Raw genomic sequence first — 17,680 nt, 5'->3', positions numbered from 1 at the left:
GTGTGAATGAGCGGTCCCTTGTGTGCCCTGCAACTGACTGGCAACCAGTTCAGGGTGTCCCCTGCCCAACTGCACGAAGATGACTGTATTGGGCTCCAACACCCCCGCAACCCTACTGAAGATAAGCAGTGCAGATAATGGATGAATGGATGGATTAATTTTCAATCAATAGCTATTTTGATTTTCCAATGATAGAAGGCAGTTGTTTCCAAGTATTTTTTAATATATTTTTTAACAGTCCCAAAAGCATTAACTTCCAAACATGCCCTACCTTTTTCCTCAAGGTGAACATTTTTTTAGCTTTAGCAGTGGTGGTGCAACTTCGATATAATGACGCTGACCTAAAGTGGTGCATAAATCTGAATGTGAGTGCTTGAAGGCAATTTGGTGGATAAAAGTAGAACACAGTGCGGACTATTTATCATGTAGAGTGTCAGAAAAAAGTTATACCCACATTCAAAACTGGAGGCCCTGCACTGCTGTTGAAAAAAACGAATCATTTTGCCTTTAAAAATTTGGTTTAAAATAATACTCACATAAAGACTAATTGATCTGCTTTACCAGAGGCTTTATTTATGTGTCAAAAGAACAATTCTGTCAGTCTTTAAATGTATTATGATTGAGGTGTCCTTTTAAATTCAAGCAACCGTGGGACGACCTTTACATGAAGAAGAATAAAACAATGGAACTGATTAGTGTGTCAAACAATTGCATCCTCCATTGTCCTTTGTGCATATGAATTATTCCAGAATAGAGTATTTTGCAAACAAATGATCCTTTTACACAATAACTAATCAGTCTAAGACAAGTGAGAATTTACTGTCATGTCGACCCGTTTTTCGACAATATTGACATATAATTAGCTGATCACTGGAAGATTAAAGAAAAAAAAAAACCTGAAGAGCTGTTCGGGTCCTGGTTGTTCTTTTTAGTGAGCTGAGCCGAAAAAGTTGTTCTTTAAAGATAGTCGAATTCCCAACTCTACAAACTAAATTTCAAATTATTTGATGGACGACAACGTATTTTTAAGTAATCGTTACTCTTTCTGGTAACTACAGTGGGACCTCGCTACTCTGCGGTTCCATGTTCGTGGGTTTAGAGCTTAGCGGGTCTAAAAATAATAATGATAAAATAAAAATATAATATATATATATATATATATATATATATATATATATATATATGTTTTTTTTTTTTTTTTTTTTTTTTAAGCATTTTTAAAGGGGCATCCCTACTTCGTGGTTCCACGTTCGCGGGTTCAGAGCTTCGTGGGTCTAAAAAAAAAGATTAATAAAATAAAATAATTGAAAAAGAAAAAAAAAAGAAAATTATTGATTGGCTGGCAACCAGTTCAGGGTGTCCCCTGCCCACTGCCCGGAGATGGCTGGGATGGGCTCCAGCCCCCCGCGACCCTACTGAGGATAAGCGGGACGGCTAATGAGATGAGATGAGATTATTATTATTATTTTTTTAGCATTTTTGAAGGGCTACTTCACAAATTTTCACTTTTCGCGTGTGGTTTTGATCCCCATTAACCGCGATAACCGAGGGATTACTGTACTTACTTTTTTTCAGAGTCACTCAGTTACTACTTTTTGGAAAAAGTAGTGAGTAACTAAAAGTAATTACTTTTTTAAAGTAACGTGCCCAACACTGCACATTAATACGCTGTAGTATTTTGTTTGGTCATATAAACAATACCATTTACCATTATTTTTCTGAAATGGAGGGCATCAACTCGAATTTGCAGGGTATTATCTCCATCTACTGTTAAGGAGTGCGATTGACCCTCTGTTAATTTTTCTTAGCATTATTTGGACAAGGCAAAGGCCCTGACCCACTGGAAGAAGGGTCCGCGTCCCACCAGTTAGGAGACACAGAATTAAAGAACAGGAGTTTAATTTCTACAAATACAGCAACTTTAACACCTGAATTTTGGAGCTAGAAAATGTCGGTACCCCTGCATTTTGTTGGCTGACAGCACCTGATGGAAGTCAGTGATAAAACATGATTCGCCTCAGTGGTTATTTTGGGTTAATGGGGCGGTTATTACGCTGGCACTTCAAAATTTTGACGTATCTCCTCTACTGTACATTTGAAAAGTTCACATTGGTGGCAAAGTCATAAAAGTAGGTCTTACTACGCCTGGGGCTAAATGATGACTCATCACAAAAGGGAATGTATTATTCACCTGCGAGCACTGTGGATTCCATTCCCTGCTTCTGTAAGATTCATTAATTTAAATGTCTCATATGTGGAAGGTGCATCCTCGTTTGCTCTTACACTTGTATATAGAGTACAGCACAACTAAAATCAGAATAAGTACATAGAATGTAAAAACAGGGTTGTGCAGGGGTTTGAAGTTCTTAAAAAATACTTCATTTCTTTATGTATTGTTTTCAATGATTGAAAAGTGCTTAAATTTTGGGTGAAGTGTTTGAACTGGTTTAAATCGTTTGTCACGCGTCTTAATAAGTCTTCTAAAAAATGAGGCCAACCCTGCTCTCTGGTCACTTCGCCTTTTCCATTGCATGAATTATTCTCTCGTGAATAACGGCAGCTGGCATTGGTTTGTATGGCGTTGTCCTACAAAGTGTCATCGCCTACTAAAGTTCACGCTCAAGAGGATGGATGCATGCTCCGCCAGATCATGTGTATCAGTGCAAGGATTACGCATCAACTATCGATACATATTGTAGGCCATGCAAAAAAGTATCCTGTGTGTATCCCTTAAGCACTAAGGTCGTAGGGGCACCATTTCCTGTGGTGCGTCTTGAGCAGGTATCCTTCACGTGGCCCTCACCAAGCCAATACATGTTTTTACCAGGTATACATGAAATGCAAAGTCCTTTACCGAACAAAAAACCTGGGCGCCTTTAATATGTCACAAAAGCAAAGGACAAAAGTCATAGGTACAACGATTGTTTTTCGACAAAAAAATGAAAGCCACAAGTAATACAATAAATATTGTATCATGTGATAATCAAATTTTAGGAACAAAATACCCTGGCAGTTGACATGAACACATGCTCAAAGTATTTGCCAAAAGTAAGAATTGTGCTGCCGTTTGTTTTTCGAACTGGCGGCATACTTGAATGACATAAAGTGAGTTTATTCACATGTAATGTATGTTTCAAGAATTTGAGTGTGATTTTAGGTCAGTTTACCTGTATGTTCATTTTAGTTTGGATAGAATGCTAATGAGGCCTAAAATGTATTGCTAATGTGGCTAAAATATCCCCGTAAAGGTTTTTATTAATTATTTTATTTTGGATGGATTTTTAATTAACAAACGCAGTGACCATATCCATGCTCTACAGTAAATGCATACCAAAATAAATGATTGCTTGCTTATGAGATAATTGATCTCATTAATGGTTTTTCAACTTGTTTGTCTACTTAAGTAAGAATAATATGTCTTAAAAAAGGAATCATTTTATATATATATATATATATATATATATATATATATATATATATATATATATATATATATATATATATATATGGGCAGCACGGCGGCGCAGTGGTTAGCGCTTGTGCGGCACAGTTCTGAGGTCATGAGATCGAACCCCCTGTGTGGAGTTTGCATGCTCTCCCCGTGCTTGTGTGGGTTTTCTCCGGACACTCCAGTTTCCTCCCACATTCCAAAAACATGCATGTCAGCTCAATTGGCCGGTCCGAATTGTCCCTAGGTGTGAATCAAAGAGTGAATGGTTGTCTGTCTCTGTGTGCCCTGCGACTGGCTGGCAACCAGTTCAGGGTGTCCCCTGCCCGAAGATAGCTGGGGTGGGGTCCAGCACCCCCGCGACCCTACTGAGGATAAGCGGTGCAGATAATGGATGGATGGATATATACATATAATGTGTGTGTGTGTGTGCCTGTGTATACATGTTTATGCATATATGTGTAAAATAACGCTGTCATTTTTCTATGATATCTTACAAGCGTGTAAAAACTCCAATTTAGATAAAGCTCAATACAACCCTGCGAACACACCAACTTTGGCCACGTGTCACCATATTTGTATGTGGCCGCGTCAGACACAGTTCATCGTCTGATGTGATAAAATGCATGTGAAATTTCACTTGATGTCCCCGTGAGCTGCAGTGCAGGCCGGGAGGCGAGGCGGACAGACAAGGAGGAGGATTTAGCGCATGCTATTTCAAGCTCATCAAAGACGCTCTGTGTCGTTCTACAGTGGAAGTCGGAATGACAGGTTCAAGGCAGGGCAGAGGAGGGCCCATGTTACGGAGAGTCCAAATGCAGCAAAACAAACACTCGGTGTAATGTACTGCCGAGACATTATTACTGATATGGTTAGGCTTGATGCCTGAGAGTTAATGCATTTGAGATTTTGTAGTAGTAATAAATGCTTGAACGAATAATCACCTGTTTCTGGTAATATTACTGTGTTGCTGATATTTGTGTGAAGCGTGTGATTCCAAACAGCAGGTGCTAAATTGCATATTCACTTGAACAGACGTTGAACGCTGTTGCAAGCTGGTTTGAAATTGGTAGATACGAGAGAACGCTTTTTTTGCCTGATGAAGTTCTGATGGCTTTTTACTATGAAACCTGAGATTTGAAGGGATAGAATTTGGAGTGTATATGAAAGTGGCGAACCAACGTGACACTCTTACTGGGGATGTATAATAAATTCTATTTTTTTTTAACCTGTTACAAAGTACTGACACCACTGAAGACAAACCCTTCACTTGGGGTAAATGTTGTTGTCGTTGTAAACGTCTATCAGGACAGTTGTCACGAACCAGGACTGGAAACAGGAATGAGAACCCAATCGCGTATCGTACTCACAGTTTATTGGGGAGAAGAGTAATGCGCGCGCACTCGATCCGAGGATCGATGGTTGCGAAGTAGATTGAAATCAAACAAAAGAGTTGTCAAAATCAAACAGATCGGGCCAAAAATAAAACAGGATCAAACACAGGCAAATTCACAGGACTTGACATATCACACAGAGTCTAGCAGGAGTTTCGCAGACGCTCTGACACCAGGCAACTCGCAAGACCGCGTTTAAGTAGTCCGGCAGCAATCTGTCAATGCGTTTCAGCTGGTGTCAGTGGGCGGGCCAATTTGGGCGCCGTGGCAACCGTGACAGAACCTGGCACCTCACGGCAGGGACCAATTGGGCGCCATGGCAACCATGACAACAGTATCTTAAGGGCAAGCTCTGCCCGGGTTTTACCCACAGCTCAAAGGTTGCATGTGGTTTCAAACCCTGACACCAATCAGACTACAGAATGGAAGCGCACTTGTGAAAAAGTCTGTTAATATCCCCCTTCCTTCAAGGATGACATGAAGAGTGGGTCCAAAACCAGCTTGGGCACAGAGGATTTTTGCTAAAAACGTGCAGGTCTGAAAGCTTAACGCCGCTTGGTCAGCCAAGACCAAGGCACCTCTGCTTTGTGGACTGAGTAGACGTACGCAAACGCTCTGTCTTTGGGAGCTGACTGAGGGCAAACCCACACCTGGTTCCACGAGTTGGGCAGTACGTGCCTGCCAAACCACAAATCTTTATTGCCCCGTGAACAGAACACCCTTCCATTGTCAATCAAGCATCCTTTGACTGAGGGCTGGGTAGCTGTTTGTAGAACATTGTAATGTCACTGAATATCTAGTTAAAATCGTATGAATTTTCTAATAACAGTATTTTCCTAATCATTGTAGGTTAAAAACATTGTGATTCAGCGCTGACACTGAATCTGACTGAGCAAGACATTCAATAAAAATGTTGTCAATGTTATCTTTATATCGTGTTCATGGCTTGTACTCTGTACTTTTTACTTTGTCAATTAACAATTCTAATCATGGACCCACGTATTAAACTATGTGATGCCATGAGTAAAACTAGTGTGAAGTTGAGATAAATTCTAAAGCCTTTTCGTATGTCACCTATAAAGCCATTAAGTGGTCAAGAGTCATTGCTCTCTACGCTGAAATCTGGGTTGCTTAAAGACAGTAATGTACTAACATATAATCACATGTTTAAATCGTTCTCAAACTCTGAGTTAGTTTTGGGTTAGGAAAATGTGTGTTATACAAAAATAAATATAGTATATCAACTCTATGATTTAATCGTCACATTATTATTTAGTTATGGCTATCTGTGTACCTGTCTAAAGCATTTACTTCTTGTCGTCTATTTGAGTTTGTTACCGCTGTTTAACTCTGGTTGTGATTATTTAATGTCTTGTCCGGTTATTGCGCATTCCTTGATCTTTTTCAAGTCTTCTGGTTTGTGGCTGGATTTTTACCTAACCACTTCGATGACTCAACGAGTAAGCTTATCTGGTTACGATTGAAAATAAGGTAAACAGATAAGCTTCCACCTCATTCAGAGACTCTTCTTTGCAACCCTGGCCGTGTCTTATAATATACGGCCCCGTCAATTTCCCGACTCTTTCCTTGGTTCCCATTGTCTTCTGAACAAGCCCATTGTATGTTCTGTTTTTTTTTTTTATAGTACATTTTTTCATTGTAAAGCAATCCTCAACGGAACTATCCCCCCAGCTTTTGTTGTGTTTGTTATACTGTCTTGTTAAAATTGGATGTTTGAGTTGGACAAGCAGAGGGTAAAAATAAAGTCATTTTTAACATTACACTAGGGTTGCTAGTTTTGTTATAAATAATTTTGGAGCAAATTAAAAATGTTTACTGTGGTGAAATGACATGACCTTTTCTTATTAATTGGGACATGAACATTCAGAAGATAAGGCGTCATTTCAACTTGGTCAAGAGATTTCTTAAATCATCAAAAACACTGAACAAAAAATGGTACCAAAAAGAAAATCATATTCTCCAGATCACTAGCTGCAAATAGTACAATATGCAGCCGAAAAGCAGAAAGATGACGAGTCTGATGTAAGCGCCGTAGAAGCAAAAGGCGAAGTGGTCAAATTGTTTACAGTAACACAGAGGATAAGAATGTTGTTGAATTTAGTAATTTGGAGTGAAAATATTAGTTTGTTAATTATGCTATATATACTTGAGTTTTCTGAATAATTCTCAATATGTCATGCCATTATTGAATATAACAGGCATGTAACTTTCGCATACCATACAAACCTATTCAGCCGGTTGTTCCCTTTTATTTTCAATTGCTTGTCAAGATGACATGTATGTTTTCGGCGTTGGGTTTTGTCAAAAAAGCTAATACTCTTGTGCACTTATATATGGTTTGTCCTTTTTAATTGTGCATTTTTTGGCTCATGCGACTTACACTCCGGAGCGGCTCCAGAATAAACAGTAGTATGCAAATAGAGGTTGTTTCTGTTTTTTATTTTAAATAAAGGATACATGTATCTATGCCACTAATGGATTTGAATGAAGTATTGGAGTTGTCCTCGTACATGGCTTGCAGAAGCACGGACTTACACCATAAATGGATGAATACAACTGTGATATCCACTATATATGTTTGGATACAACTCTGCCTTGTTCACAGTGGGAGCAGAAGATAAAATAGATATGTCTGGAAAAATCTACCATTATCAATACGACTTTTTCAGTGAGTAAACTGTAGATTTGCGTGGATAATTTTCTCTGTACTACAAGTCCAGCAACAGTAAAAATCAAGAGAATACTGTAATAACTGGAGCTGAAAGTAGCTATAAAGGGCCCATGGCAAATTGACGCACTATAAAACATGAAAAGTCACCAACAAATGATCTTTCTCAATGTTATTTTCTTCCTATATCAACACAACGTGACAACAATTGGTATTGCCTATTTTATTACAAATGTGTTAAACATTCACATCCACGAGTCCCAACAGGAGGCCAAGCTAACTTTAATGCTTGCTGATAATCCCAGTTCAGTTTCCCCTTCTCCTGTATTGGAATTTAGCCAAATAACCACTCAGGGCCTCTGCTAAATATATGGAAGCCGAGTGACTCTTTAACTGCTACCGGGAGCCGTTTGATGAAGTCGGCTATGTTTTAATTAGCTCAAATCCCTCGTACCTTACTGGAATCAAAATATTATCAGTGCAGTGAACAGAAGTTAATCAAAGTCAGTCACGCATGAAGAGATTTTTTTTCTTTTTTTTTTTTAAATATAGTTGAAAAATCAAGTGTCTGGTAAAGTCATCACCATGTGTTTCCACACACTGCGATCTTTCTAACACGATTTCCTTCTCCGACTTTTGTCAAAGGTTATCCACATTAAGCCTTTCTCACATCTAAATTGGAGTCCTCACTTTCTTAAAAGTAATCCCAGCATTTGTGTTTGTGTGCAACTCAGGCTTATTGAACTTGGAGCAGCTCCTCCGACAGTTCCTCATCTCCAAGGAGACCCTGTCAGTGCGTATGCTGGATGACAGCCAGGACCCGACCCCTCTCCTCAAGGAGATCCGGGATGACAAGACTCCCACCATCATTGTCGATGCCAACTCCACCATGTCCCATATCATCCTGGAACGGGTGAGTGCCACCACGCCATGTAGATATAAGACAAGTCATATTTGTATAGCCCTCGATCACAAAAAATCTCAAAGGGCTGCACAGAATACCATTACAACATCCCTTGATTGGAAACCTACATAAAAGCAAGGAACAACTCAAACAACCTCAGGACGAGGAAAATTAGGAAACCTTGAGAAGGGGCTGCCCACAATGTGATACCCGTTCCATGATGACGAGGCTTCAATGGATGTTGCAAGGGCATCAAAAGACATTTTAGAGTAATAGGTGTACCTCTATTGTATAATGTGACCGTAAATAAGTCCTACAAAGCAGAAGGAAGAACTTATTATGCGAGTCCATTGACCAAACAGTAGCCTTTTTCTTAAATTTACCAGGATAGCTAGCCTTGCCAGCCTAGCCTTGCCAGGATGTTCGCTTTACGAACTTTATCCCACACAACTTCCAGTGTCCTTGAAGTATTGAAGTAAGTCTATCATATCTGTTACTCATCCATTCTGTACTCATTTATCCCTAGAGAAAGAGATTGATTTACCTTTAGACCAGTTCTATTTTCTTTAAGAAAAACACTATTGTTGATCACGACCACTCAATAAAATTGTGTTTTTGGCTACTAGTATATTTGAAAGCCTTTACTCTGATGCAGATTTTTAAAATAAGTTTACATCATATTGAAAAAATTGGTTGTAAGCGCACTTACGTTTTGGTTAAAAGCTTATTCGTGATTTATTTTATAGTGTTTACATCGGGTATTAAATATTTTGTTTTTTCCGCGCTTTAGGCTTAAATTTGTTTGCTAAGTCTTCATAAAATTACCTTATGACAGACACACTGTGGAAATTACATTAATTGAACACAAGACCAGCTGATTAAGAGACCTTCTAGTTATTCCAAACTGCTGTGTTGGATAAATAAACACCTAGTTACCAGTTAAGCTGCAATCTAATTCCAAACAACAAGTACATATATATTGTATTAATATTTAGTGTAGTCAGAATGAACAAACTTTTCTAGAGATCATTATATATCTCCTCATCAAAGAAGAAAAAAGTATTAGTGTATGCCATTTACAGTGAAGAAAATATGGATTTGAACACCCTGCTATTTTGCTATTCCTCCCACTTAGAAATTATGGAGGGGTCTGAAATTGTCATCGTAGGTGCATATTCACTGTGAGAGAGATAAACTGAAAAGAAAAATCCAGAAATCTCAATGCATGATTTTTTAATGATTTATTTGTGTGATATAGCTGTACGTATTTGAACACCTGAGAAAATGAATGTTAATATTTGGTACGGTATCGTTTGTTTTTTACGACATAGGTCAAACGTACCAGGTTTGCACACACTGCAGGAAATATCTTGGCACAGTCACCATTACTCACCTTTCTTAGAATCATTGAGACCCCACGAGGTGATATCTTGCATGAACCTCCACTCCGATTGAGATTGACCGTCATCTTTAGCTTCTTCCATTTTCTAATGATTGCTCCAACAATGGACCTTTTTCACCACGGTTCTTGGCTATTGCTCCGTACCCTTTCCAGCCTTGTGGAGGTGTACAATTTTGTCTCCGGTGTCTTTTGACAGCTCTTTGGTTTTCGCCATGTTAAAAGTTAAAGTCTTACTGATTGTATGGGGTAGACAGGTGTCAGAATGATACATGGAGTCAGGTGGACTTCTAATGGGGCGTACTAACTGGCCTTTCAGGGTCACAATTCTAGATGATACACAGGTGTTCAAATACTTATTTGCAGCTGTATCACACGAATAAATTGTGAATAAAATCCTGCATTGTGATTTCTGGATTTTTCTTTTTAGTTTATCTCTCTCACAGTGGACATGCACCTACAATGAAAATGTCAGACCCCTCCATGATTTCTAAGTGGGAGGAATAGAAAAATGGAAGGGTTATTTTCTTCACTGTACATTTAAATACAAGAATCTTTGGTATGTTACATATGTTAAATCACAAACTAACCTCTGCCCAAGGATTTTAATTGGAGGATTTTCAACCGCCCCACAGTGCACATCTTTAAAAGGGAAGATGAGACAATTATGAGGTTATTCAATGAAACCTTTTTTGGGTCAAAAAGTAGACAAAGTGTTCCTGCCTGTGTCCGAAATAAAAATATTTCACATACAAAGTGTCACAACTCATATCTAAAATTAGGAATGCAGCCCACCTGACAACTTGTATTCCACTCTCTTTCACACACACGAATGGTTTTCATGCGAAAATCAAAATTACTAGATTACGTTGTCCTCGGTAATGGGTCCATGTAAAACAATTGCATTATCAAGACCAAACACTAAGAGTGACTCAAGGAACAATTAGCTCGAATAGTTTAGCTTCGCAAACAATCACTAAAAAGATTGATTCAGAAAAAAAGTTGTATAGTCTTTTCTTCCAAAACACAAACAAACTCCTTGTACCAGCCGAGTAATGATAAGGCAAGAGAGGCTGTAACTACCATTAATCGGTAGCACGAAGCTAATTACATGGCTAGTAGTATCAATTGAAAAACAATGCTGAAAACTCGAGTTAAAAAAATAATAGAAAGTCGCACAGTGGCATCATCTTTTCTTCAAAACACAAACACACAATTCTCTTACTGGTGTGACGACTCAATGCTTTGAGCAAGGACCCAAAATATGTCTCAGTAGTTGTATCTCCATCATGCATACTAATCGGGAGTCTCGCACATTTTTTTCCACATTTAAAACACTTAGCTTTGGTCTCTTTGGGTGCCCGTAGCAGCGAGACAAGCATGCCATCAACTCCTAGTTACGGATTCCACTTTTGTGAAAGATAATACACAGTTTTCGACCAATGATTATTAAAAAAAATAATAATATTAATCAATTCCCGACCTCTCAAAATTGTTAAAGTTGACTCAAATTACTGTAAATTCCATGCTTCATGGCACTATTTTTTTGCTACATTTTAAACATTGGGGCTTATTATTTATTCTCACAATTGTAAAAAACATTCTGCCCAGCAATTGTAGATCAATAATATGTTTAAGTAGTCCACAAAAATAAAATGAAAATGAAATGACGAGTAATCGTAATTTCCATTATTGAACATCAGCCTTGTGTGCGGGGGCACTTTCAAGAGGAAAACAATGCGGTACCAATGGAGTCGAGTATAAAACATGTTTGGTAGTCGGGCGCCAAATTCCTGAAGTCAGCGTTGCTCTAAGGTAAACGGCAAGCTTCTCTTATCCACAACGTGTGCGTTGTAAATACAAAACCCAGCAGTAATGGGCCGAAGTACTTTATTCTCTTCTAGAGAAATACAATAGGCTATGTTGTTTCCAACAACCCTCGTATAACACATAACAAAAGAAAACGTGATATTTGACTGTATTTTATTCAATATTCACTATGTACTCACAAAATTAAATGTGAGTTTATTATGAGGATCTACCAGCACGTCAGTCTTTGCAGACTTATTTACACCAACCAACAATGTGCCAACAGATTTTTGCTCGGAGGACATCTTGTAACTCAAATTTATCATCGCTAGTGTAGCTTGTATGTTGAGGTACCACTTCCATTAATTTATAGCATATTTTATTTTTGTAGTCACATATTTTCAATGCAACTGTAATCTTTATGACTTGAACTTTTAACAAATTCAGAATTTACTTTACACAAAGGAAGAGTCACATTTAATTTACATACCAATTACATTTAGTTCAGGCCTATCGAGTTCTCCTGTGCAGTTTGCATGTTCTCCCTGTGCTTTCTTTTGGGCATTTTGGTTCCCTCCCACATTCCAAAAAATGCATGTCGCGTTAATTGGCCGGTCCAAATTGTCCCTAAGTGTGAATGAGCGAATGAGTTTTCTGTCTCTGTGTGCCCCGTGACTAACTGGCAAACAGTTCATGGTGCCCCCTGCCCACTGCCCGAAGATAGCTGGAATGGGCTCTAGCACCCTTGTGACCTTACTGAGGCTTCGCGGTGCAGATAATGGATGAATGGACATTTAGGCCCATTACAGGATTAAGTAGCTATTATATAGAGGTGCTCCTGAATACCCTGAAAAAAAGTGTTCTACACAAATTTTGATTTGTCAAGGTATGCGTCATATTTCCCGAGATTTTCTAGGGACAAAAAGAGTAAAGAAACTACAGAGAGTAATGTATGTTTTTTCACTGCCATAATCCATTTGCTGTCTCATATCACAAGAAAGATAAATGGGTGCACTTTGGGCTAAGGGCATGGCTTTAAGAAGCATGGCGTCATCAGTCTGCAAGAAACCCCCCAAACCCCCTATATAAAAGAAGCAAGTGGAATTGAGGCAGCGTAACATAGAAAAACAAAAAATTAATAGAGGGGTGTCAAACATACGGCGCACGAGCCAAAGCTTAAAATGCTGAGAGAAGCACAAGAGAACAATTACCCGCATCAGGTAAAACAATGGCCTGCAGTTTTTAATATATCCACTGGATGTCACCAAAGACTGGCACTACTCCCCAAAAAACGCCCATCCCAATGTTATTTTGCTTAAAATAGAAAACACATGTCAAAGGCAATACAAATCATACAGTAATCAAGAGAACCCAGAAAATAAATACCATTGGCTTCTCTCTGCTAAGTTTGGAGGACATTGCCGGGTTGCGATACCACAGCAGATCCATTTACATTATGAAGGACTCTTCTTACCCAGGCCACCTCTTTGACCTGTTGCCCTCTGGGAGGCTCTCCAGGTCCCTTGAAACAAGGACTAACACGCTCATTTTTTTTTCCGGGCCATCGCCACCCTAAACAAAACTGCAAAACTGCGAAAATGTATATCTTGCAAAGTATTACAGAATTGTTTTTTCGACATATTTATTCTTATTTTCGCTTTCGTGTATTTATTTTGTGTTTTGCCCACATGCCATGTCTAATATTGTTGCGAACAATGTTTACAATGTTGTTATCAACAACAATAAGGACAATTCAATTAAAAAGGATTGCACTCACATCGAGTATGTATGTCTCTTGACAACATTTACTATTAAACTCATCTTTCTATACCGAGAGATTGCAAAGTATCAGTTCGGACCTAGATTAATAAAATACACATTGAAGGCACCTTGGTGTCTTTTCAGAATTCTAGATGTTTTGGAGGGCTTTACCGCCTTTACTTTCAGAATATCTTGCATGAGAGTTATTAACTATCATAAACTATTATTATACCAGTGGCGGCACAGTGGAAAAGTGGTTAACATGCAGCCCTACGATGCGGAGGTCCAGGATTTAATTCCGCAGCCTCCCTGTGCGGAGTTTGCATGTTCTCCCAATGCATGGGTGGGTTTCTTCCGGGCACTCCAGTTTCCTCTCAAAAAGGATGCATGTCAGGTTATTTAGCTGGTCTGAATTGTTCCAGAATGAGTAAGTGGGTGTTTGTTTGTTTCTGTGTGCCCTTTAACTGGCTGGCATCCTGTTCAGGGTATCACATTCCCACTGCCTGAAGATAACTGGGATGGGCTCCAGCACCACCCGCGACCCTAGTAAGGATAAGCGACACAGTAAATAGATGGATGAATAGATGGATTATACTAGTGGTGGTCCATCAGGGCCTCCAAAGCCTATTCTGAAGGCCTGAAACATATCAAAATCAGGTGATGTTCATTATATTTTGTCCATGAATATTTATAAAATAATTCAATTCATTAATTTGCCCTGGTTGTGCTGTTTCCAGATGTGTGGCTTTTATAAACATTTATATTAATTGCTGCCAGGGTCAGAGATCTACCCAGAGGCCTTCACAATAATTATTGCAGGCCCTGAGGCATATATTAATTGTGAATAATATAGTTGGTTTAGCAAATTACATTTTGAGTTGGCAACCACGTGGCCATCTAGAACGAAACTAACTTTCACAAACTATGACTGGCTAGGGGACTGTAACAGAAGTATCACAAGAAAACGTCCATCCATTATCTGCACCACTTATCCTCAGTAGGGTAGCGGGGGTGCTGGAGCCCATCCCAGCTATCTTCGGGCAGTGGTCAGGGGACACCCTGAACTGGTGGCCAGCCAGTCGCAGGGCGCTCAGAGGCAGACAACTCAGTCGCTCATTCACAGCTAGGGACAATTTGTACCGGCCAATTTACCTGAAATGCATGTTTTTGCAATGTGGGAGGTAACCAGAGTGCCCGGCGGAAACCCATGCAAACACGGGGAGAACATGCTGACTCCACACAGTAAAGTTCGATCTCATGACCTCTGAACTGTGCCGCACATGCGCTAACCACTGTGCTGCCGTGCTGCCCACAACAATAACGTGAAGAAGAAAAATCCCCATATGCACTGTTTCTGTCAAACTGCCTTTTTTTCAGCCCTAAATAGAATAAAAACTTATGCCAGAAATATGACAGCATTCGATGGTAATAAAAAATAATTTCTTAAAGGAACTGAAATGCACTGATAATCTGTTCGACAGAGTAAATAATTTCTTCTTGAAATGAAATGATATGATTTGCATTTAAATAGCGCTTTTCAAGTCAATGAAGACTTACCAAAGCGCCTAACAATGTGCTTCACATTTACCCATTCACACACACACTCACACACCATTAGCGGCTGTGCAGCCATGCAAGGTGCCAACCTGCTTATTGGGGGCATTAGGGGTTCAGTGTCTTACCCAAGGACACTTCGACATGTAACACGGAGGAGCCAGGATTCGAACAGTCTTGAGTAAAGGAGAGGATGGGTTTTGTATAGAAATATAATTGATTCTTAGTGAGTATAGTGAATATATTCCTTAATAATAGTGCTTATTAGTGATGCTTTTTATGTGTTGCAGCTGAAGCTGCAGTGAATTTTGTATAGCTTTAAAATATTTATTGAGGGTTGTGCTGATTCAGACATGGCATCACTAAAGGCCTAGGTGTGAAATCCACGGCCCGCCACTTTATTACACATTACCCAAAATAAAAAGTCCAACAAACAGACAATGTAACACGACAAAAAAGATGTTCATACAGATTGTCAGGAAAAAGGAAGCATGTGTTTGCTTTAAGTGAACAGGTTTTAGCAGAATGTTGCCACAGCCTGGCTAGTAGTTTTGTTCGAAACTGACCGTAACCCCATGCTTATTTTCCATTTACTTAAAATAAACTTTGGTACTTTCATCCTATCCTAAAAATTATCGTAAAATAGCTCATCATTATAGCTGTGCCGAGCAAACTGATGAAGCCTTTTTCGTTAGGGAACAACAGAAGAGTTTGATCCTTAGGTGCTTTTCCCCTCTCTAGCACATGCTGATAATTAACCTTTCGGTACATTATTAACACCTCGGACACTTTAAAATGATGACGCTTCGCCCGATGGAAGATTAATGTCCGAGAGGGACCCGGTGGCATCACAAAGAGGATCTTGGGAAGCCAGGATGTTTGGCGGCAGCATATGGCCCCTCAGTAATTAATACACACCTCATTATTTGAGCTCGACAACGGATGGATAGTGGTCCAGATTGAAGGTGACGTCAAGTGGACGTGTAATGGAGTCGAAAGAGGCGGCATTTGCTTCCGTTCTCATGCTTTTTTTATGCGGATGTCGTCTCCTCCTCAATCAAGCGTTCGAGATGCCATCAGCGGTCATCCGCTCACTATAGCAACCCTGACAACCTCGGACCAAAGAGCAACTAAAGCCCTCAGTGGAAAGTCTTCTCAGTGCCTTTGTAACCTTTTCTCTTTTTCATCATCATTCATTCATAGAGACTGCCTAGTATTGGTAGCAATGAGCAAGACATTTACGGGGATGCCTGTTAAAATGGAAGCAAGGGATCACTGCTTTCCGTGTAAGGAATTTGTAATGTCCCGTACTACTTTTTTTTTCAACCAGCAAAAATAGTAAAAATCTTAACCCAATGGTAGTAAATGGTGCTAATTTTAAGAATAACGTTTTCTTTTTTTTAATTACTTTTGAAAATCTGATTTTCAATTTTTATTGCAAATTTTAGGTATGTATTGTTTTCTTTTTTTCAATTGAAAAGATAAAATAAATTAGAAAAAAATGTGTTTTTTGCAAAATAAAAAGAACATTTTTTCCAAAATAATAAAAAATCGTAGAATGTTGCTAATTTTAAGGATAGTACATTTTTTCTTATTTTTAAAATCAAAATCAAAAACAAATTGTTTTTTTCAATAGTTCTCATTTATTTTTTTCTCTTTTTTGTAGGAGGGGATTCAGAATCTTTTTCTGTTAAAATTGAATGAAAGCGTTTTATTTTCCAAATTGTCTTTAAATTTATCTTGGTTTAATTTTTTTGCAAACGTAGTTTTTATTTTAAATGAAAATAGTAAACAAATGTTTTCAAATGTTCTCATTGTTGTTCTACACTAATATGCTTATCTAATGGTAGAACATTTTGGTCATGTTAAAATTCACCTTTCTTAATTTATAAATAGAAAGATAAATATTGTCTTTTATTTGTTTTCAAATGTATTTTGGATTATTTTTTTACCAAAGTTGTACAAAACCTGGCTAATTTTACATATATTTATTTTACATTTAAGAAAATAAAAATAATACATGTATAGATTAAAATTGATTATTTTTGTATTTTATCCAAACGTTTCCCCAAAAATAATATACATTTTATGTCAGTGGTGGAAAATATTGCCAATTTTAAGAACAAGATTTTTCTTTTTTTTTAAAGAAAAGAAAAATGTAATGTATTGATCCTTTTTTCTTCAAAATTTATTTTGAAAATAAAATTAATTAAGTAGTATCAAATGTGGCTAGTGTTAAATAAACCTTCTTCTCATTAAAATGAAAAAGATAAAATGCGTCATAATAATATTTTTTTTTTCATATTTACCCTCAAAATAATTCTACCAAAAAAATGTATAGATCATATTTAAAATGTCATGGTAAACAACTTATTTTAAAACAAGTAAGAATTCAGGCTAAATTGTCTTAAAGTCGAGTTGTGGCCAATCATGTTTTAGTTCTACAAGTATTTTTAAATAGTTCTCCAGAATATTTCCAAATATCCCTAAAAATGTTTTGAATTAATATATATGTCTTTGTTTCTACCAATAATCGAAAAACAAGGAATTTGGCTTGTTTCGATGATGATCTGTCAGCGGTAATGAAACGGCAACAAACTGTGACAGTACGTAATAGGGCGTGACAAAACATGGCGGCGGTCCAAAGCCGGGTGGGAAGCATTATTTATTTCCTTGGCGCCTCACGGTCCATGTTGTTCCATTTTTCCTTGTTATGTCACCG

General features: G+C 38.2%; 1 protein-coding gene across 4 annotated transcripts in view; it reads left to right on the top strand.

The window, feature by feature from the left end:
• grik4 (glutamate receptor, ionotropic, kainate 4) overlaps positions 1-17,680 on the top strand; it is a 546,157-nt gene that overhangs the window by 346,465 nt on the left and 182,012 nt on the right. For all 4 annotated transcript variants that reach the window (XM_088346500.1, XM_088346499.1, XM_088346496.1 and 1 more), the window contains exon 7: positions 8,266-8,444. In XM_088346500.1, coding sequence (XP_088202626.1) covers positions 8,266-8,444 — 179 coding nt within the window. The remainder of the gene's footprint in view (positions 1-8,265; positions 8,445-17,680) is intronic.

The sequence above is a fragment of the Urocampus carinirostris genome, chromosome 10, assembly GCF_059441175.1.
Source record: "Urocampus carinirostris isolate Australia breed hairy pipefish chromosome 10, RoL_Ucar_1.0, whole genome shotgun sequence".
NCBI classification, from domain to species: Eukaryota; Metazoa; Chordata; class Actinopteri; order Syngnathiformes; family Syngnathidae; genus Urocampus; species Urocampus carinirostris.
This window is presented reverse-complemented; position numbering and strand designations above follow the sequence as displayed.